Consider the following 22,806-nt stretch of genomic DNA (forward strand, 5'->3'; position numbering starts at 1 on the left):
CACACACTGCAGAGAGAGAGAGAGAGAGAGAGAGAGAGAGAGAGAGAGAGACCACCGTCAGACTGACCCACGATCTCACACACACTGCAGAGAGAGAGAGAGAGAGAGAGAGAGAGAGAGAGAGAGAGACCACCGTCAGACTGACCCACGATCTCACACACACTGCAGAGAGAGAGAGAGAGACCACCGTCAGACTGACCCACGATCTCACACACACTGCAGAGAGAGAGAGAGAGAGAGAGAGAGAGAGAGACCACCGTCAGACTGACCCACGATCTCACACACACTGCAGAGAGAGAGAGAGAGAGAGAGAGACCACCGTCAGACTGACCCACGATCTCACACACACTGCAGAGAGAGAGAGAGAGAGAGAGAGACCACCGTCAGACTGACCCACGATCTCACACACACTGCAGAGAGAGAGAGAGAGAGAGAGAGACCACCGTCAGACTGACCCACGATCTCACACACACTGCAGAGAGAGAGAGAGAGAGAGAGAGACCACCGTCAGACTGACCCACGATCTCACACACACTGCAGAGAGAGAGAGAGAGAGAGAGAGACCACCGTCAGACTGACCCACGATCTCACACACACTGCAGAGAGAGAGAGAGAGAGACCACCGTCAGACTGACCCACGATCTCACACACACTGCAGAGAGAGAGAGAGAGAGACCACCGTCAGACTGACCCACGATCTCACACACACTGCAGAGAGAGAGAGAGAGAGAGAGAGAGATGGAAGTACTTGTGATGCTTGTGTTTTGGTTCACTTCTATTCTTCCGTTAAAAGAAACATTACTAAAAACAGTATTATTTTTCCTTGTCGATACAAACAAAGATTGAAAGATGAGTTGAAGTCAGTAAGATTTATTTGTAAAAAAATGACTACTTTTATTCAGCAAGAAAACATTAAAGTGACAGTAAAGATATGCCTCATGTCAAATAAATGCTGTTCTTTTCATCAAAGAATCCTGAAAAACAAACGCATGACGATTTCCACAAAAACACGAAGCAGCACAACGGTTTAAACTTTTTTCACAACTTTTAACGCAGATTAACATGTTTAAATGCAGCGCCGGCCGATGTTTCGCTGTTACCTGATGATGACGATGATTCCATCAAAGATGTTGTAGGGATTGCGCAGGTAATTAAAGCCACCGAACGCCGTGAGCTTCAGGATCATCTCCAGAGCAAACATACTGGTGAAGACGATGTTACAGATCTCCAGAACATTAGTGAGCTCATCTGGCTGAACACACACACACACACACACACACACACAGAGAGAGAGAGAATGAGAGCATGAGACACACCATTAACTGAAGTAATGAACAGAACCAATGAAGAGACAGAGAGATTCTCATCAACTGAAGAGCAGAAGATCATCTTCATCAGGCTCGTGATGTTCAGAGCTGGATCTGGGCTGAGCTTTAGCAACATCATTAACATCCAGCCGTTATCTCAGAGTAAACCCGACAGGGTGATCAGGATCAGGTCTTCATCACGCACACACACACACACACACACACACACACACATGTCTGGTTCACTATCTTTGTGGGGACTCTCCATAGACGTAATGGTTTTTATACCGTACAAACTGTATATTCTGTCCCCTTACACTAACCCTACCCCTAAACCTACCCATCACACACACACTAACCCTACCCCTAAACCTACCCATCACACACACACACACTAACCCTACCCCTAAACCTACCCATCACACACACACTAACCCTACCCATCACAGGAAACATTCTGCATTTTTACTTTCTCAAAACAACTCATCCTGTGTGATTTATAAGCCTTTTGAAAAGTGGGGACCGCTGGCTGGTCCCCACAATGTAGGTGATCTCAGGTTTTACTATTCTTATGGGGACATTTGGTCCCCACAATGTAATATAAACAAGGGCACACACACACACACACACCTGAAGGGGGTTTATTCTGAGATCACACACACACACACCTGAAGGGGGTTTATTCTGAGATCACACACACACACACACACCTGAAGGGGGTTCATTCTGAGATCACACACGCACACACACACACACACACACCTGAAGGGGGTTTATTCTGAGATCACACACACACACACACCTGAAGGGGGTTTATTCTGAGATCACACACACACACACACACACACACACACACACCTGAAGGGGGTTTATTCTGAGATCACACACACACACACACCTGAAGGGGGTTCATTCTGAGATCACACACACACGCACACACACACACACCTGAAGGGGGTTCATTCTGAGATCACACACACACGCACACACACACACACACACACCTGAAGGGGGTTTATTCTGAGATCACATTATAATCCAACAGTGTATAAAACAATAGACACAAAATGGCCGCCGCTGCGTTAGTGTGAAACGAGAGAGCGAGTCCACGATGCTGGATGGCATAATTAAATAACTGTACACAAAATATTGATTCGACTGAGTTTTAATATTTTATTAGCTCAACAAACACAAAACTTCCACGAAGAAAAGCCGTTCCTAGCGAGTGTGTAGCGCTGACGACTTCAGTGACCCGGATGAGCCTGTGTTTCTGTCAGGGCTCTGAACCGGTTCAAGGAACGAAAACGAAAACCGGAAACGACCGAAATTTTAACAGGAACAAAAACGAAAACGAAAACAAAATCAATTTTAATCGTTCTGAACAGAAACGTTTATTTAAAATGACTATTAACCGGTTAATAACGTTATTTTATCGTTCTCTTTAATATTTTAATTTGCCATTGACCAATCATGAATTTAGTCAAAGCGTGACGTTGACGCATTAACGAGTGACGTTGACGAGTGAAATGCCCGCGCAGCAGTCATCGGCAGACAATCTCTTCGGCATAGGCTATTCAAGAGAAGCACACCTTAAGAGGAGTGAGTGTACTTTTAAGTCTACTGGGCAAGTGTTGCTCTCACTAACCCAGATTTGTACAAACTTGCTATGAATGTAATTGCACTACCGCGCCCGCGGTAACGCAAGTCAGCGTAGATTGCGCATTTTCATGCCTCAAGTAGCCTACATTCTTTCCTCACTGAGGTCTTCAATGAATGCACAGGTATTGGAGAACATTATTTTCATACGTTTAAACAAGCAGTAGCCTACGGACTTTAAGCTCAAGTAGTTTATGGATTTCGTATAAGTACTAGCAAGTATCGCACATTTTTTCTATAGTCTTTCAGTTTCAGATAGCCAAAAACAGGACAGGTCAATGTATTCTTTATAGACTTTTAATGCTTTGTATTAAAAATAGAAAATGTGTTGTAGTTTTACAATGTTATTGCATTAAATGATTGTGCTTTATTAGCAGACTGAAATTGGTTAACGTTATGTGATGCAAGGATGTGTTGCGCAGTGTTTGCTTTGAAATTAGCAGTTGACGGTGCATTAAAAGAGCAATGATCGTCCAGTTTATATAGGCCTACTTTTTATTCATGTAATTTCTAAAACAATTCGTGTTGCAAAAAAAAAAAAAATATATATATATATATGTGTGTGTGTGTGTGTCTGTGTACAAATAATTGTATCACTCTTCTGAAAAGAATTAGGCATAAGTAAAACTTCAATATTCGGTCCAGTAAAACAGGTCAATATTTTTCCAGCTGTTTATGCTTTGTAATTAATACAGGTATTTCTGTAATGGTTTTAACAATGTTATGAAATAAATGTTCAAGTTTAATTATCATGTGTTATCTTATTTTTGAGTGAAAATTAGTCTTATTTATACATATTTGTTTAAAATATAGGCTAAATTAAAATAACGTTATTAACCGGTATTTTATCTAATCAAACCGGTTTCGGAACGGTAATGTTTAACGAGGAACGCAAAAACGGAAACGTTAAAATATTGATTCTGCTCGGAGTGAACCAATTGAATTTTTTTTTCGTTTTTAAGCCCTGGTTTCTGTTGTTATCTGGGAATAATATACGCCGCGAGTGACCAATCAGAATCAAGTATTCCACAGAGCCATGTAATAAATCTATCTAAAAACCTGTGTGTGTGTGTGTGTGTGTGTGTGTGTGTGTGTGTGTGTGTGTGTGTGTGACCTGCTCATGGTGCTCAATGCCCATGCTGATGGTGTTGATGAGGATGGCCACCATGATTCCTCTGTTGAAGTATTTACTCTCCACTATGCCCCACAGTTTGACCCTCGTCTCCGCCCACAGCTCTTGGCTCCGCCCCCGACACGCCCCCTTCTCCTCTGCTGCCTCCTCCTCTGTCTCCTGATTGGCCGCTGGCGCGGGAGGTGTGGCTCCATCTGCGGTGCAGTGAGAGAAGTGCTCAGAGTGCCCTTACGGAACAAAAACACATGGGAATATACTGCAAAATATGATACAATATATATCATAATACGTTTCCAACTTTCCATATATGGGAAACTAGTGATTATATTGTTCAATATACTGCAATATATGCATTGACCATGTATGGCTATTAATACATTTAAAATATTAATAAATGAAGACAAAAATAGCATTACATGTAATATTCAGAAAGTTGTATCCTTTATTGTGTACATATACTGCATGTTCCCATATAAATGTGAATGTATGTTCACTCATACTGTATATACACACACACATTCACGGAATGAGTAACAACAGATTTCTAGTTCCCAGCATGCTTTTCTTCTGACTGTTGAAGGAGAGCAAATGTGTTATTTAATGTGTTTTGCTCAGTATTAATATAGGGGGGATCTGTTAGTGTTTAATGTTCTAATAATTTGGAATTTAAAAGGTTTTCTGGTGTGTGTGAGTGTTTGGGGTCAGCTGACGATTGGCCGAATACCATTAAGTTTATAATTACTATATTAAGAGTAATGGCTGTGCACTCCTCAGCACAGTGATAGTCTCTCGGCTAAATACTTTAATACATGCAGGTGTACTTGTGCTTTTGTTAACTAGCTTGAAAATATGATAAAATATAAGAAATATATACATTATATAGTTCTCTATACATGCTGCATGAGTAAATATATCTGCAGTATATTACAAATGCAGTACCATATCTGGTCACATACACATCTATATATTATTCAGTATATTTTCAAGCATACTGTTATATCATTTAATTTGTTGATCATTCATATATTGGGAAATATATTTTCTTTTCGTAAGGGTCCTTACACACTCCATCATGTGACTGTTCAATCCCCCTCCTCCACTCACCGTGTTGCTGGAGGCTGTTTTTCCCTCCGTTGGCGTGTGTTTTCTCGTGTGTTTGCTGGAGTGTGTGTGTTCGGCAGAGCGCTGTGAGGAACGCAGCGAGGCGTCGGCGAGTCTTGCGGAGCACGTGGCAGACGAGCTGGAAGATCTCCTCGTAGCAGTCGCCGGGTTCGGTCCGTGAGGCCAGTGTGCTGGAGGACAGACAGGCGTCTCGCTGCTCCTGCATCAGCTGGTGCTCGCGCTGCTTCGTCTCCGAAAACTGAGTCGCTATGACGACCAGACACAGGTTTATCATGAAGAAAGAGCCCACCTGTGAAGATAGGCAGGATTCAGAGAGAAAGACAGTGAAAACACACACCTGTCTCACTGCAGACACACTCCCACTGCACACACCTGTCTCACTGCAAACACACACCTGTCTCACTGCAAACACACAGCTGTCTCACTGCAAACACACACCTGTCCCACTGCAAACACACACCTATCTCACTGCAAACACACACCTGTCTCACTGCAGACACACTCACACTGCAAACACACAGCTGTCTCACTGCAGACACACACCTGTCTCACTGCAGACACACTCCCACTGCACACACCTGTCTCACTGCAAACACACACCTGTCTCACTGCAAACACACAGCTGTCTCACTGCAAACACACACCTGTCCCACTGCAAACACACACCTATCTCACTGCAAACACACACCTGTCTCACTGCAGACACACTCACACTGCAAACACACAGCTGTCTCACTGCAGACACACAGCTGTCTCACTGCAGACACACTCCCACTGCACACACCTGTCTCACTGCAAACACACACCTGTCTCACTGCAGACACACTCCCACTGCACACACCTGTCTCACTGCAAACACACACCTGTCTCACTGCAGACACACTCCCACTGCAAACACACACCTGTCTCACTGCAGACACACTAATACTGCAAACACACACCTGTCTCACTGCAGACACACTCCCACTGCAAACACACACCTGTCTCATTGCAAACACACACCTGTCTCACTGCAGACACACTCCCACTGCAAACACACACCTGTCTCACTGCAGACACACTCACACTGCAAACACACACCTGTCTCACTGCAGACACACTCCCACTGCACACACACACCTGTCTCACTGCAGACACACTCCCACTGCACACACCTGTCTCACTGCAAACACACACCTGTCTCACTGCAGACACACTCCCACTGCAAACACACACTTGTCTCACTGCAGACACACTCCCACTGCAAACACACACCTGTCTCACTGCAGACACACTCCCACTGCAAACACACACCTGTCTCACTGCAAACACACACCTGTCTCACTGCAGACACACTCCCACTGCAAACACACACCTGTCTCACTGCAGACACACTCCCACTGCAAACACACACCTGTCTCACTGCAGACACACTCATACTGCAAACACACACCTGTCTCACTGCAGACACACTCCCACTGCAAACACACACCTGTCTCACTGCAGACACACTCCCACTGCAAACACACACCTGTCTCACTGCAAACACACTCACTACAGACAAACTCACACTGCAAACACACACCTGTCTCACTGCAGACACACTCCCACTGCAAACACACACCTGTCTCACTGCAGACACACTCCCACTGCAAACACACACCTGTCTCACTGCAGACACACTCACACTGCAAACACACACCTGTCTCACTGCAGACACACTCCCACTGCACACACCTGTCTCACTGCAAACACACACCTGTCTCACTGCAAACACACACCTGTCTCACTGCAGACACACTCCCACTGCACACACCTGTCTCACTGCAAACACACACCTGTCTCACTGCAGACACACTCCCACTGCACACACCTGTCTCACTGCAAACACACACCTGTCTCACTGCAGACACACTCCCACTGCAAACACACACCTGTCTCACTGCAGACACACTCCCACTGCAAACACACACCTGTCTCACTGCAGACACACTCATACTGCAAACACACACCTGTCTCACTGCAGACACACTCCCACTGCACACACCTGTCTCACTGCAGACACACTCCCACTGCAAACACACACCTGTCTCACTGCAGACACACTCCCACTGCAAACACACACCTGTCTCACTGCAGACACACTCATACTGCAAACACACACCTGTCTCACTGCAAACTCACTTCTCATTGCATTCACAAACCTGTCTCACTGCAGACACACTCCCACTGCAAACACACCTGTCTCACTGCAGACACACTCCCACTGCAAACACACACCTGTCTCACTGCAGACACACTCCCACTGCAAACACACACCTGTCTCACTGCAAACTCACTTCTCACTGCAAACACACACCTGTCTTACTGCAAACTTACTTCTCACTGCAAACACACACCTGTCTCACTGCAAACACACACCTGTCTCACTGCAAACTCACTTCTCACTGCAAACACACACCTGTCTTACTGCAAACTTACTTCTCACTGCAGACACATAATTGTCTTACTGCAAACTCACTCACACTGCAAACACACACCTGTCTCACTGCAAACTCACTTCTCACTGCAGACACACACCTGTCTCACTGCAAACTCACTCTCACTGCAAACACACACCTGTCTCACTGCAGACACACTCCCACTGCAAACACACACCTGTCTCACTGCAGACACACTCACACTGCAAACACACACCTGTCTCACTGCAGACACACTCCCACTGCAAACACACACCTGTCTCACTGCAGACACACTCACACTGCAAACACACACCTGTCTCACTGCAGACACACTCCCACTGCACACACCTGTCTCACTGCAAACACACACCTGTCTCACTGCAAACACACACCTGTCTCACTGCAGACACACTCCCACTGCACACACCTGTCTCACTGCAAACACACACCTGTCTCACTGCAGACACACTCCCACTGCACACACCTGTCTCACTGCAAACACACACCTGTCTCACTGCAGACACACTCCCACTGCAAACACACACCTGTCTCACTGCAGACACACTCCCACTGCAAACACACACCTGTCTCACTGCAGACACACTCATACTGCAAACACACACCTGTCTCACTGCAGACACACTCCCACTGCACACACCTGTCTCACTGCAGACACACTCCCACTGCAAACACACACCTGTCTCACTGCAGACACACTCCCACTGCAAACACACACCTGTCTCACTGCAGACACACTCATACTGCAAACACACACCTGTCTCACTGCAAACTCACTTCTCATTGCATTCACAAACCTGTCTCACTGCAGACACACTCCCACTGCAAACACACCTGTCTCACTGCAGACACACTCCCACTGCAAACACACACCTGTCTCACTGCAGACACACTCCCACTGCAAACACACACCTGTCTCACTGCAAACTCACTTCTCACTGCAAACACACACCTGTCTTACTGCAAACTTACTTCTCACTGCAAACACACACCTGTCTCACTGCAAACACACACCTGTCTCACTGCAAACTCACTTCTCACTGCAAACACACACCTGTCTTACTGCAAACTTACTTCTCACTGCAGACACATAATTGTCTTACTGCAAACTCACTCACACTGCAAACACACACCTGTCTCACTGCAAACTCACTTCTCACTGCAGACACACACCTGTCTCACTGCAAACTCACTCTCACTGCAAACACACACCTGTCTAATTGCAAACACGCACTTGACAAAACAGTAGAAACCTCTGCCGGGTTATTATGGGATGCCCATGTTACACTGACAAAATACTACAAACTAAATTTCACAGGAATATATGCATCTATTGATAATAAAATCATTCACAAACTGACGAACTGGCTCAATTAGTTGGTTAAGAATATCAGACAGGCAATATCAGCAAATTGAATCACCAGCATGTCAAATAAAACGATGTATATTGCTCTTTTAGAACAGACTCATAAATCTGTGTGAGATTGAGTGTATGTGTGTGTGTGTGTGTGTGTGTACTTACAATAATCAGCAGAATAAAATAGATGAAGTTGTAGAATGAGTGAGCGTCCATGACGTAATACATGATTTCCACCCAGCCCTCCAGAGTAATAACCTAAACACACCATCATTAGCAGAAAAACACTTCATACAGTTCTCTGGGAATAGATTTCTCTTCCAATAAGTTCAAATTTAGCACAAAGCACATCAATCACATCATACGAGCTGGAAAGCTCTGCAGTCTCCCAGAAGAAAATACCTGAAAAATAACGATCCAGGCGTATCCGATGTTGTCGAAGTTGATGGCTCCTTTGTGCGGGTTTCTGAGTCCAGTGTGGCAGCGTGTGTAGTATCGGTTCCAGTTGACGCAGAGTCCGGGTACGATGGCGCTGGCGTTGATGAAGGGTTCGGTCACGAGACCCAGAGTCTGATGATGCAGGAGATCATCCACGTCCAGACAGCACTGATGTCCCGAAACACGCCGAGCCGGAACGTCTCCACACGACATGATCCCGTTATCCTGAGGCAGAGAGCAGATGAAGGGCCGCTCGTCTTCCTCATCCAGAGAGTAATACGGAGCAGGTAGTGCTACACCTGTGGAGCTGAGAGAAAGAACACAGTCAAACACGCAATGTGTCTAAAACCCTGAGATGTTTTTAAAGAGTGCCTGAAAACCATACTAGAGTAAAAGTAGATACCTTACAGCGGAAATGAGACATGCCAGTGAAAATAAACAATTGATTTGTAAGATGAGAAATCGTGTTTATTTGCAAACGCACACCTGTCTCACTGCAAACACACACCTGTCTCACTGCAAACACACTTCTCACTGCAAACACACACCTGTCTCACTGCAAACACACACCTGTCTCACTGCAAACACACTTCTCACTGCAAACACACACCTGTCTCACTGCAAACACACACCTGTCTCACTGCAAACACACTTCTCACTGCAAACACACACCTGTCTCACTGCAAACACACACCTGTCTCACTGCAAACTCACTTCTCACTGCAAACACACACCTGTCTCACTGCAAACACACACCTGTCTCACTGCAAACACACTTCTCACTGCAAACACATACCTGTCTCACTGCAAACACACACCTGCCTCACTGCAAACTCGCTTCTCACTGCACACACATACCTGTCTCACTGCAAACTCACTTCTCACTGCAAACACACACCTGTCTCACTGCAAACTCACTTCTCACTGCAAACACACACCTGTCTCACTGCAAACACACACCTGTCTCACTGCAAACTCGCTTCTCACTGCAAACACATACCTGTCTCACTGCAAACTCACTTCTCACTGCAAACACACACCTGTCTTACTGCAAACACACTTCTCACTGCAAACACACACCTGTCTCACACACCTGTCTCACTGCAAACACACTTCTCACTGCAAACACACACCTGTCTCACTGCAAACACACTTCTCACTGCAAACACACACCTGTCTCACTGCAAACACACACCTGTCTTACTGCAAACACACACCTGTCTTACTGCAAACACACTTCTCACTGCAAACACACACCTGTCTCACTGCAAACACACACCTGTCTCACTGCAAACTCATACCTGTCTCACTGCAAACTCACTTCTCACTGCAAACACACACCTGTCTTACTGCAAACACACTTCTCACTTCAAACACACACCTGTCTCACACACCTGTCTCACTGCAAACACACTTCTCACTGCAAACACACACCTGTCTCACTGCAAACTCACTTCTCACTGCAAACACACACCTGTCTCACTGCAAACTCACTTCTCACTGCAAAAACACACCTGTCTCACTGCAAACTCACTTCTCACTGCAAACTCACTTCTCACTGCAAACACACACCTGTCTCACTTCTCACTGCAAACACACACCTGTCTCACTGCAAACACACTTCTCACTGCAAACTCACTTCTCACTGCAAACACACACCTGTCTCACTGCAAACTCACTTCTCACTGCAAACACACACCTGTCTCACTTCTCACTGCAAACACACACCTGTCTCACTGCAAACACACTTCTCACTGCAAACACACACCTGTCTCACTGCAAACTCACTTCTCACTGCAAACACACACCTGTCTCACTGCAAACACACTTCTCACTGCAAACACACACCTGTCTCACTGAAAACTCACTTCTCACTGCAAACACACACCTGTCTCACTGCAAACACACTTCTCACTGCAAACTTACTTCTCACTGCAAACATACACCTGTCTCACTGCAAACTTACTTCTCACTGCAGACACACACCTGTCTCACTGCAAACATACTTCTCACTGCAAACATACACCTGTCTCACTGCAAACTTACTTCTCACTGCAAACACATAACTGTCTAACTGCAAACTCACTTCTTACTTCAAACACACACCTGTCTCACTGCAAACTTACTTCTCACTGCAAACACACACCTGTCTAATTGCAAACATACACTTGACAAAACAGGTAGAAACCTCTGCCGGGTTATTATGGGATGCCCATGTTACACTGACAAAATACTACAAAAAAAATTTCACAGGAATATATGCATCTATTGATTTTCTAAAATCAAAATAACACATAAAACACCTAAATATTGCAATAAATAAAGGTCAACACAACAGCCTCTTAAACATCTACAAACTCTTGTCTCAGTTGAGCTCAAGTGCACAAAAAGGCCGTAAGTAAACATCCTTCAAAGACGGTATCATCAATATAGTGGATGAATAAAATAAAGTTAAGTACAATTAAATAGTCAAAGTCTACTGGTCTTGAACTAGAAGTGCTGGTTTCGGCCTCATCATGACCTCATCTCCTAAATCAAACATCTACGATTCAGCAACTACCTGTTAATACACTCGCACTCGTGTAAAGCAGCCTTGTTGACCAGTTTGGGTGAGTAAAGGCAAAACACACAGATATAGTTCCTTCAATGCCCTTAGACGACGATATAATTTCTTTATAGCAGAAACAAACTGAAGCAGAAAACGTTAGGTGCCATGCTAAATGTAATTGCATTACTCATCACAAATGTATTGGAGTAAAAAGTACATTTACTTATTTTTAAATGTAGTCAAGTAGAGAGTAAATGTTGCTTATATTTTTGATACTCAGTAAAACTACAAAGTAGCCAAAAAGATACTTAAAGGGACTATGTGTAGCTTTTTAGGTATTTTATTATCTAAAATCAATATTTATATTAATAAATATGCCCTCAATGGTGTACAAATACCTATGCCAATGATCAGACTAATCCTCGTAAACGAAGAATTTATTATCTTTATATACATGGGACGGGTAGGTCCACTTCCATGTAGTTCCGCCATCTTGAAAAACTATAATAGCAGAGAGGGACAAAAAGTACTAGGCCAACGCGTTTCGTTCCGAGCCAGCGTCACGTGACTGAAGCCAGCAGAAGCGGAGGAGCAGAGCAGTGAGAGGCGCTTGTCACTGCCGCGGCAAGTTTAAAAGGCTGTACTGCACGGTTATTTATACACCGTTCATTCATACATACATATGAGTCACAGGATAAGGAGTCCTCGTTGTCGAAAAAGTCCAAAATAGACCGTAAAAGGAAACGTGACCGGAGATTACAAAAACAAGGGTTAATGTCGGGATTGCTAATGCAGGAGAAAGCTTTCAAAAGAGACCCTGAAGTCGCCTGCTTTCTTCTCGACAGGTAAGTCAATGTTACGGTCTTAATTACAAGCTTTTTTCATTGCTTGGTTGTGTACTTTATTATATAGACAGTAGAACATTTATAGTTAAAAGTTAAACAGGCTCTTTGATGAATAGCAGCTATTGACTAAAGTAGAGAAGGCTCTGATGATGATGATATCTAACAATGCACGTACTTCAAAAAATATAACGAGTAAAGAAGGCATTACTACTAATTACCATAGTTAATGTTTTTCACAGTCAGTAATTTATACTGTAACATTCTTTTTTTCGTTGTTTCAAGTTTCAGTTTGTTTTAAATAACAAACCTGTTCACCCGAAGAAAAACTCGAAGTGCTATTATAAGAAATCCTGTCATAGCTTTTTAGTACATAACGGCTACCGTAGATGCAACGCGCATTTGGAAAAGTGAGGCGCTGGAGAGCATTATTCGTTTGAATGCAAAATACAATTTCACCACTAGATGGGGGAAATTCCTACACACAGTCCCTTTAAGTACAGTAACTAAATACATTTACTCCAATACTTTACACCATTGCCAAAACCTAGGAAGCATCCTAACCAGCATAGGCCATCAGAAGTGACTCAAAAGTGACTGATCTGAATACTCTATATAGGCGAGTCAACAGGCGACTCGATTTACCAGACTGAAATACTCCCTGCATACTCTACCAGTCAGAAGTTTTGATCGGTAAGATTTTTAATGTTTTTAAAAGAAGTCTCTTCTGCTCACCAAGGCTGCATTTATTTGATAAAAAATAAAAATAAAATAAAAAAAGTTTCTATTTTAATATATTTTAAAGTGTAATTTATTCCTGTGATCAAAGCTGAATGTTCAGCATCATTACTCCAGTCTTCAGTGTCACATGATCCTTCAGCTTTCTATTTCTGATAAATGCTGTTCTTTTGAACTTTCTATTCATCAAATAATCCTGAAAGAAAAATGTAAATAACTGTTTTCAACATTGATAATAATAATCATAAATGTTTCTTGATCATCAAATCATCATATTAGAGTGATTTCTGAAGGATCATGTGACACTGAAGACTGGAGTAATGATCACAGGAATAAATTACACTTTACTCTATATTCACATAGAAAACAGATGATTTACATTGGGATCATATTTCACAATATTACTGTGTATTTTTGATAAAATAAATGAAGCCTCGATGAGCAGAAGATACTTCTTTTAAAAACACAAAAATCTTACCGATCTCAAACTTCTGACTGGTAATGTATTCTATATGTAGAGTATATTATACGACTGTATTCTGCTCTCCAGGTTTCGGAGCCGCAGATTTCATCACAGTCATGAAGTATTTCTGTGGAATATAAAGAGCAACCTCCAGGAGAACAGAAACACACAGATGGTTCAACAGAGCCGAGAGGGTCAGAGGTTTCATCAGCGCTCCTTCTCTATGATCACAAAGGTGCCATTGAGACGCTTTTAATAAACTCGAGAACACAGCAAACGCACAGATCAAACACTCAGAGCAAATGAAATGACATTTCAGAAGATTACAGAGGACAAACACCATGAAAGAGAGGCCGAGTGTTTATTCATGTATCAGCGGCTGATCGTCAGCATTTCCACACAGATCTGATGCCAGTAGAATAGAATGTTAAAGTTGAACGCTGAAGACTGGAGTAATGATGCTGAAATCCAGCTCTGATCACAGGAATAAATGACACTTTACTGTATATTCACATAGAGAACAGCTGATTTACACTGGAATAATATTTCACAGTTTTTACTGTATTTTTGATCAAATAAATGCAGGTTTGGTGAGCAGAAGAGACTCTTTCAGAAACATCTAAACATTTGTCAACTTATTTCTCAGACTCTTCTGGCAGTGATCAGGCCGAGGTGTGTGTGTGACGTCAGCTGGAATCGGAGGACCGTCAGTGGTTATTAAAGCGTCTTGGGTTCAGTGGGCTCTGATAAAGACCGATGGGACAGAGATGTGTTAAAAATAGAGCAGAAGTAAGACAGGAGATTAGAGATCTCCTGCAGGGAGGGCTGGGATTGAGAGGGAACGTGGGAACACAATCCTACTGTGAGAAAGAGTACGTTTTTGTCCAAGACGTCTCAAAGAAGACGGTGAAAATGAAATATTGTGACATACATCCAAGTGAATATCGAAAAAATCTAGGGCGGAGACTTGGTTTCGTTCCATCAGTTGTTGATTGGATGTTGAGATGTGGGCGTGGCACAAATGGGCGGAGTTTAAACGCACTAAATGACTGGAGAAACTGTTTCACCCGAAGATCCAGTTATAATATTAAACAAAAAAGGTTAAAAAAGGGAGTGCCTAATTTGTTAACATTAGATAATGCAATAGCTTATATAAACTAACAATGAACAATATATTTATATCTGTATTAACTAATGCAACTTTGATTTTAAAAAATCTATAAATAAATGTTGATTTTGACTTGAACAAACAACATACAATATTTCTATAGCATATATTCATATTAGTTAATGTTAAAGTCAGCATGAAATCAAAATGGAAAATTCTTGTTTTTATTGCAGTGTTTATTGTACATGATTTATGGGTGCGCATCATTATAGTTTTAATAATGTTGAATGAGAATCAGTTCCTCTTCAGCATCTCTTCTCTTCTCTGATGACGAGGGCGGGGCTATAACCTGTCACTCACATCAGCCAATAGCAAACCACAACCATCCAATCAATTCCTCACAGACACAATCAAGCCCCGCCCACATTTGATCTTGTTCCTGAAGCGATTCGCTCGATATACGACACAATAGAGGAGAGAAGACCAGCACAACTCCACTTTCATGACGACTTTAACTAATGTAGTTAACTATTCTAATTGAATTCTTACTGTGAAGTGTTACCAAAACAGGAAGCATATGCACAAAAGAATCATTCACAATAATATCTATTACATTTGAAAAAAGACTTCAAAGTTCTGCGGAAAAAAACCTCAACGGATGAGAAACAGTGTGTGTGAGAGTAATCTCTCACAGTGAGACTAAAGTGTGTTTCTGGTGAATCTGTGTGTGTGTGTGCTCTCCTAACGCTGAAACACACACCCTCCATTATCACAGCGCCACATGTGTGACATAACAAGGTCAAAGCCGTAATTCTCCCAGCAGCCCTTGCTGTGCGCCACTCATCACACAGAAACATTAGAGGAACAACAGAGAGAGAGAGAGAGAGAGAGAATGAGAGAGAGAAAACGAGAGAGAGAGAGAGAGAGAGAGAATGAGAGAGAGAGAGAGAGAGAGAGAGAGAACGGGAGAGAGAAAACGAGAGAGAGAGAGAGAGAGAATGTGAGAGAGAGAGAGAGAATGAGAGAGAGAATGAGAGAGAGAGAGAGAGAGAGAGAGAGAGAGAGAGAGAGAGAGAGAGAGAGAGAGAGAGAGAGAGAGAGAGATTGTCCAGCTCACATTTCTCAGTAGAAAGAAATATGAAGGTATATTTTACGTTTAAAAAAAATTACTTTTATGAGCATTAAAGTCAAGTCAGTCAATCTTATTTGTATAGCGCTTCGCACAATACACATTATTTCAAAGCAGCTTTCCAGAAAATCAGGATGCTGATGTTTATAATAGCTTAATATCACGCCTTACTGTTGCATTAAGCAGATTAGAGCGGAGCGATTATACGGTTACAGTCTTGTAAAGTCGGCACGAAATGAAAATTGAAAGGTCAAAACAAGTTTCAAAATAATTATACCTGCACAAATGATTCATTCACAATAAAATCACTGCATTTAGAAAAAAGATAATTGTATCTATTTTGTTTATGCATGTTGTTGCTTTTACTGTGAATGATTTGTTTGTTCACCTCAGGGAAACGGCATATGGTGCACTGCAAAACAAGATGTTCTTACTCAGTGTTTCTGTCCTGTTTCCAGTCCAAATATCTAAAAATTCTTACATCAAGAAGCATTTACTAGATGAGTAAAATGCCATTAGATTTTATGTCTTGTTTTCTGGGGGAAAAAATCTGTTTGAATCAACATTGTTTTTCTGACCCCCTTGGCAGATCATTTTGCTTGTTTTATTTAGATTTTCCCCCCAGAAAACAAGACATAATCTCTTATGGCATTTTACTACTTTAGTAAATGCATCTTGATTTAAGAATTTTTCTATATTTGGACTGGAAACAAGACAAAAATACTAAGTAATAAAAGCATTTTTTGCAGTGACATGATTTCTCCGGTGATTTATTCCGGATTTACTTATTTATTATCGATTACACTTGAATTTACATCAAAATACAGAAAAAAAGACCTGTGGCTACTTCCATTACATTGTGATTTCTGTATTTTAAACATGCAATGTGTGAGTAAACGGATTCTAAACATCCATGAAACTGAATTTTGCATTATCTTCTGAATATATTTTTAACCCGGTGAGCACTTGCTCCTTTCATACGTCACTGGTTCTCGAGACACAGAAAGATGGCAGTTAAACTGCATTCGGTACTGATTCTCAATCATTAATAATGATATGTGTTCACTGAAGTGCGCTTCGGTGAGGGATCTGCAGTGCGCCCTAATGAGGGATCATGGTGACAGATTCACTGATGTCTTCAACGCCCGTGAGGCTCAGTAAAGGCTCTGAGTTTACGCCGGTCAAGAGCGGCACGACCCTCAAACCCCAGGAGAGCCTTCAGTGATGTGAATGTGAACCAGAATAGAAACTCACATTCCATCAGAAACCAGTCAGAAAGAAGAAGCAGACAACGATCAGGAGGATGAAAACCAGCGCTGGTTAAAGTGCCCTATTATGATATTTTAATCATTTAGTTTCCTACAGTCTCCTACAAAAGATTTACATTCATCCAAAGTCAAAGAGTTGTTACCATTAGATCTGCGGACATCACTGGGTTTTAATTTGAGGTATAAAAACCTGACGATACCACATATTGAAACATAAATTCATATAACATAAATTGCCTGTCATTTTCTTAATTTCTAAGTCAATAAAGTGTATGCTAAATGAATAAATGTAGTGTAACTGTAGTAATGAAACAAACTACCATTCAAAAGTTTGGGGTCAGTAGCTTTTCAAAACAAATGAATACTTTCATTCAGCAAGGAAGCATTAAATTGATCACAATTGACAGTAAAGACTTTAAAATTGTTACAAAATAAATTCTATTTAAAAAATCTATAAGAATATGAACTTTCTGTTCAAAGAATCCTTTAAAAAAACTATCACAGTTTCCCCAAAAAATATTAAGCAGCACAACTGATTTCAACATTGATAATAATAATAAAAATCCAGAATATATTTGCTCACTATTAATTCAATTGGTTGTTAAATACTAAGCCATTAAAAGGTTATTAGAAGATGAATCACATATGTCTGATCAAATAATCAAATATCAAATGAAACCTATACCTTCGCCTATACCTTCGTGAATTTGTCTCTCTTGTCACGAAGGAGGCGATGTCAGTTTTCTCTATCACTCTGGGCAATGTGTCAAGGCAAGCCAATCAGGGATGAGTTCCCTAATGAATATTCATGAGTCTTCCCCTGCCACCCAGCAAATAAAAAAATTGCGACCCGGAAACCGATCGAGCAGTGAGCAGTCGAGGATCGAGCAGTGAGGAGTCGAGGATCGAGCAGTGAGGAGTCGAGGATCGAGGAGTGAGGAGTCGAGGATCGAGGAGTGAGGAGTCGAGGATCGAGCAGTGAGGAGTCGAGGATCGAGCAGTGAGGAGTCGAGGATCGAGCAGTGAGGAGTCGAGGATCGAGCAGTGAGGAGTCGAGGATCGAGGAGTGAGGAGTCGAGGATCGAGGAGTGAGGAGTCGAGGATCGAGCAGTGAGGAGTCGAGGATCGAGCAGTGAGGAGTCGAGGATCGAGCAGTGAGGAGTCGAGGATCGAGCAGTGAGGAGTCGAGGATCGAGCAGTGAGGAGTCGAGGATCGAGGAGTGAGGAGTCGAGGATCGAGGAGTGAGGAGTCGAGGATCGAGCAGTGAGGAGTCGAGGATCGAGCAGTGAGGAGTCGAGGATCGAGCAGTGAGGAGTCGAGGATCGAGCAGTGAGGAGTCGAGGATCGAGCAGTGAGGAGTGAGGAGTCGAGGATCGAGCAGTGAGGAGTCGAGGATCGAGCAGTGAGGAGTCGAGGATCGAGGAGTCGAGGAGCGAGGAGTGAGGAGTCGAGGATCGAGCAGTGAGGAGTCGAGGATCAAGGAGTGAGGAGTGAGGAGTCGAGGATCGAGCAGTGAGGAGCGAGGAGTCGAGGATCGAGGAGCGAGGAGTGAGGAGTCGAGGATCGAGCAGTGAGGAGTCGAGGATCGAGGAGTGAGGAGTGAGGAGTCGAGGATCGAGCAGCGAGGAGTGAGGAGTCGAGGATCGAGCAGTGAGGAGCGAGGAGTCAAGGAGCGAGGAGCGAGGAGTCAAGGATCGAGCAGTGAGGAGTCGAGGATAGAGGAGTGAGGAGTCGAGGATCGAGCAGTGAGGAGTCGAGGATCGAGGAGTGAGGAGTGAGGAGTCGAGGATCGAGCAGTGAGGAGCGAGGAGTCAAGGATCGAGGAGCGAGCAGTGAGGAGTCGAGGATCGAGCAGTGAGGAGTCGAGGATAGAGGAGTGAGGAGTGAGGAGTCGAGGATCGAGCAGTGAGGAGCGAGGAGTCGAGGATCGAGGAGCGAGGAGTGAGGAGTCGAGGATCGAGCAGTGAGGAGTCGAGGATAGAGGAGTGAGGAGTGAGGAGTCGAGGATCGAGCAGTGAGGAGCGAGGAGTCGAGGATCGAGCAGTGAGGAGTCGAGGATCGAGGAGTGAGGAGTCGAGGATCGAGCAGTGAGGAGCGAGGAGTCAAGGATTGAGGAGCGAGCAGTGAGGAGTCGAGGATCGAGCAGTGAGGAGTCGAGGATAGAGGAGTGAGGAGTGAGGAGTCGAGGATCGAGCAGTGAGGAGCGAGGAGTCGAGGATCGAGGAGCGAGGAGTGAGGAGTCGAGGATCGAGCAGTGAGGAGTCGAGGATAGAGGAGTGAGGAGTCGAGGATCGAGCAGTGAGGAGTCGAGGATCGAGCAGTGAGGAGTCGAGGATAGAGGAGTGAGGAGTCGAGGATCGAGCAGTGAGGAGTCGAGGATCGAGCAGTGAGGAGTCGAGGATCGAGCAGTGAGGAGTGAGGAGTCGAGGATCGAGGAGCGAGGAGTGAGGAGTCGAGGATCGAGCAGTGAGGAGTCGAGGATAGAGGAGTGAGGAGTGAGGAGTCGAGGATCGAGCAGTGAGGAGTCGAGGATAGAGGAGTGAGGAGTGAGGAGTCGAGGATCGAGCAGTGAGGAGTCGAGGATCGAGGAGTGAGGAGTCGAGGATCGAGCAGTGAGGAGTCGAGGATCGAGGAGTGAGGAGTGAGGAGTCGAGGATCGAGCAGTGAGGAGTCGAGGATAGAGGAGTGAGGAGTGAGGAGTCGAGGATAGAGGAGTGAGGAGTGAGGAGTCGAGGATCGAGCAGTGAGGAGTCGAGGATCGAGGAGTGAGGAGTCGAGGATCGAGCAGTGAGGAGTGAGGAGTCGAGGATCGAGGAGTGAGGAGTCGAGGATCGAGGAGTGAGGAGCTTCCAGAGGAGTCATGAGCGAGGACACACGGGTGTATCCTATGTGGAAGTGTTTTATCGACTAAACGTGACGCACGTATAAATTCTCCCCCTTCACATCGGTCACAAAAATTTGTATTTATACTTTACCATTGCAGTTTATATAAACAACACATCTCACATATTTCAACAGGGTATCTTGCTTTATTATTATTTATTATGAATTTCTTAAATAACCAAACTTCACCAACATTAGGGCAGATCCTTTGAGCGCTGCTGATGACGCTGTGAAGTGACGCTTGAGTGATCAAGTATTCCAATGTATAAAAAAAGCTTTCATTCTAATTCCTCATCCTCATTTTCCTCATTTTCTTCATTTTCTTCCCTCGCATCCTACAGGTGTGGAGCTGAGATGCGAGGAAAGGAAGCGAGGGAAGGAAACGAGGATTCACAAATAAGAAAAGAGAAGCACCCAAAAACTCCATTTATCTGCACTTTGATCTTTGAAACTTTGCAGTGCCTTTACATTCAAAACAGATTTATTACACACTACATGAAAGCTCACTTCCGAAAAAGCATAATTGGGCACTTTAGGTAATAGTTTGAGCTAGTATGTCAGTGGTGTTCAGAGTCAGATCAAGCGGCAACTTTCCGGTCTCTCTCTTGAATCCAACACTGAAGAGACTTAAACTGCAGTTCATCCACTGGCCACTAGAGGCCGGCTGCAGAAGAGACTCAGTCCCATAAACCCGCATGTTAAACTGCCCAACTTTACAGCAGAAAAAAGCATGCTTACAGCCTGGTGCAAAAAGTGGTTTTGGTCTATATCGCTAATTTTGCCCTTCATGACAACTGTGAGGGGGGTGAATATTTAAAGTTCTGCATAATTAAGGGCGTGGCCACTTGAGTGACAGGTGGATTGCCGCTGATGTCACTACTAGCCGTTTGTCTGTTAGCGCCACGTCACCTCAGCTAATCCGCCTCGCTGCACATTTTCATTTATCCGGGAGTGACGCTGCCAAGATGGCGACGGCCGGCTCCGCCCACTTTGGGCTTCAGAAACACTCTTTAGAAACACTACGTGTGACGTCACGCACACTACAAACATATTTATTTACAGTCTATGCTTCAGACTCACAGGGTGAAGTTCTCCTCCGGGTAGCAGCGGTTGCGCAGAAGCCCTGCCCACAACTGAACACCGATGATGCCGAAGATGAAGAAGACGAAGAAGCAGAGCAGAAGAACGTTCCCCAACATCGGCAGTGTGTCCAACAGCAGATTCACCAGGATCCTCATGCCTGACACACACACACACACACACACACACAAATGCACCACCATAAGCAAGAAATTATAACAATCTGACATTCAAATCCACACAGGTTTCATAATTCTCAATATCACCAGATAACAAATTAATAGTTAGCCAGATACATACAGTACACTTAAGCTAAGCATACTGTTTATATCGTCACAAAATATAACTAGTCAAACCAGAATTAATTCAGACACCTTCAACATTTCTCACATTATCACAGTTTATTCGCTATAGTTTAGAGAATGGTAATAAAATATGACCAGAACTCAGCTGATATTTGACTGGTTTTGTCCGTCCTTCTATTAGACTGTCTCACACATGAATTATGTTGAATATCTGTCAGCTGTTAAATTTAACTACACAATTAGATAATACCAGTTTAGCTCAACCAATCACCAAGCAATGCTTCATTGTGTTCAGTCTGTGTGTAAAAAGAGCATTAGCAATTAAAGGAAACACACTTCAGCAGAACATGATCAGCTCAAAGTGTCCCAATCATTATTGGTCCCAAAGTTTTACTGGTAGACACTGAATGAAGAATATTGGGGTGTAATATGTCACAGTTTACTTTATTTTGCTCTCCTCACTCACAGAAATGAACTATAGTGTCCTGATCACACTAGTAAAAAATAAAATAAAATAATATCTGGTGTCTGAATCATTTTTGTTTTGACTGTATATGTGTTGCCCAGCTCTAATCTGATGAACGCAACTATAAGGCATGAAGATATTAAGATATTCTAAACATCATGGATTGCTGAAAAGCTGCTTTGAAACAAACACTCGACTCACAGGCCAAACACATCAGCGCTGGATCAGAGTCTTCATTCTTATACTGCTCATCTCTCAGGATCAAAACCTTATTTTAATCCCAAACCTCGAACGCCTTAACGTGATTCCACGAGTTACACCGTGAGCAAGAGCAGAAGAGCAAACGTTCGGAGATGTTTCTGACAGGCACAGATGTGAGGATCTGTGAAGGCGTTTCAGACTGAGATCTGCGGAGGTCTCGTCTTCGAGTGTTTACCGTGAGGTGAAGTAAAAAACATATAAATAACGAGCAAGTCTCATCCGACACACTAACTGAAAGTTTCG

At 43.6% G+C, this 22,806-nt stretch overlaps 1 protein-coding gene across 1 annotated transcript in view; it reads right to left on the reverse strand.

Moving 5' to 3' along the window:
• The window catches only part of cacna1ib (calcium voltage-gated channel subunit alpha1 Ib), a 125,418-nt gene that overhangs the window by 50,216 nt on the left and 52,396 nt on the right, over positions 1 to 22,806 (reverse strand). The window contains 7 exon segments of the mRNA XM_084426225.1: positions 1 to 6; positions 1,101 to 1,252; positions 4,078 to 4,322; positions 5,158 to 5,506; positions 9,199 to 9,291; positions 9,436 to 9,778; positions 21,532 to 21,691. The exon segment at positions 1 to 6 is cut by the window's left edge and continues 180 nt beyond it. Coding sequence (XP_084282351.1) covers positions 1 to 6; positions 1,101 to 1,252; positions 4,078 to 4,322; positions 5,158 to 5,506; positions 9,199 to 9,291; positions 9,436 to 9,778; positions 21,532 to 21,691 — 1,348 coding nt within the window.

The sequence above is a fragment of the Rutilus rutilus genome (genome assembly GCF_951802725.1).
Source record: "Rutilus rutilus genome assembly, chromosome: 12".
Classification (NCBI taxonomy): domain Eukaryota; kingdom Metazoa; phylum Chordata; class Actinopteri; order Cypriniformes; family Leuciscidae; genus Rutilus; species Rutilus rutilus.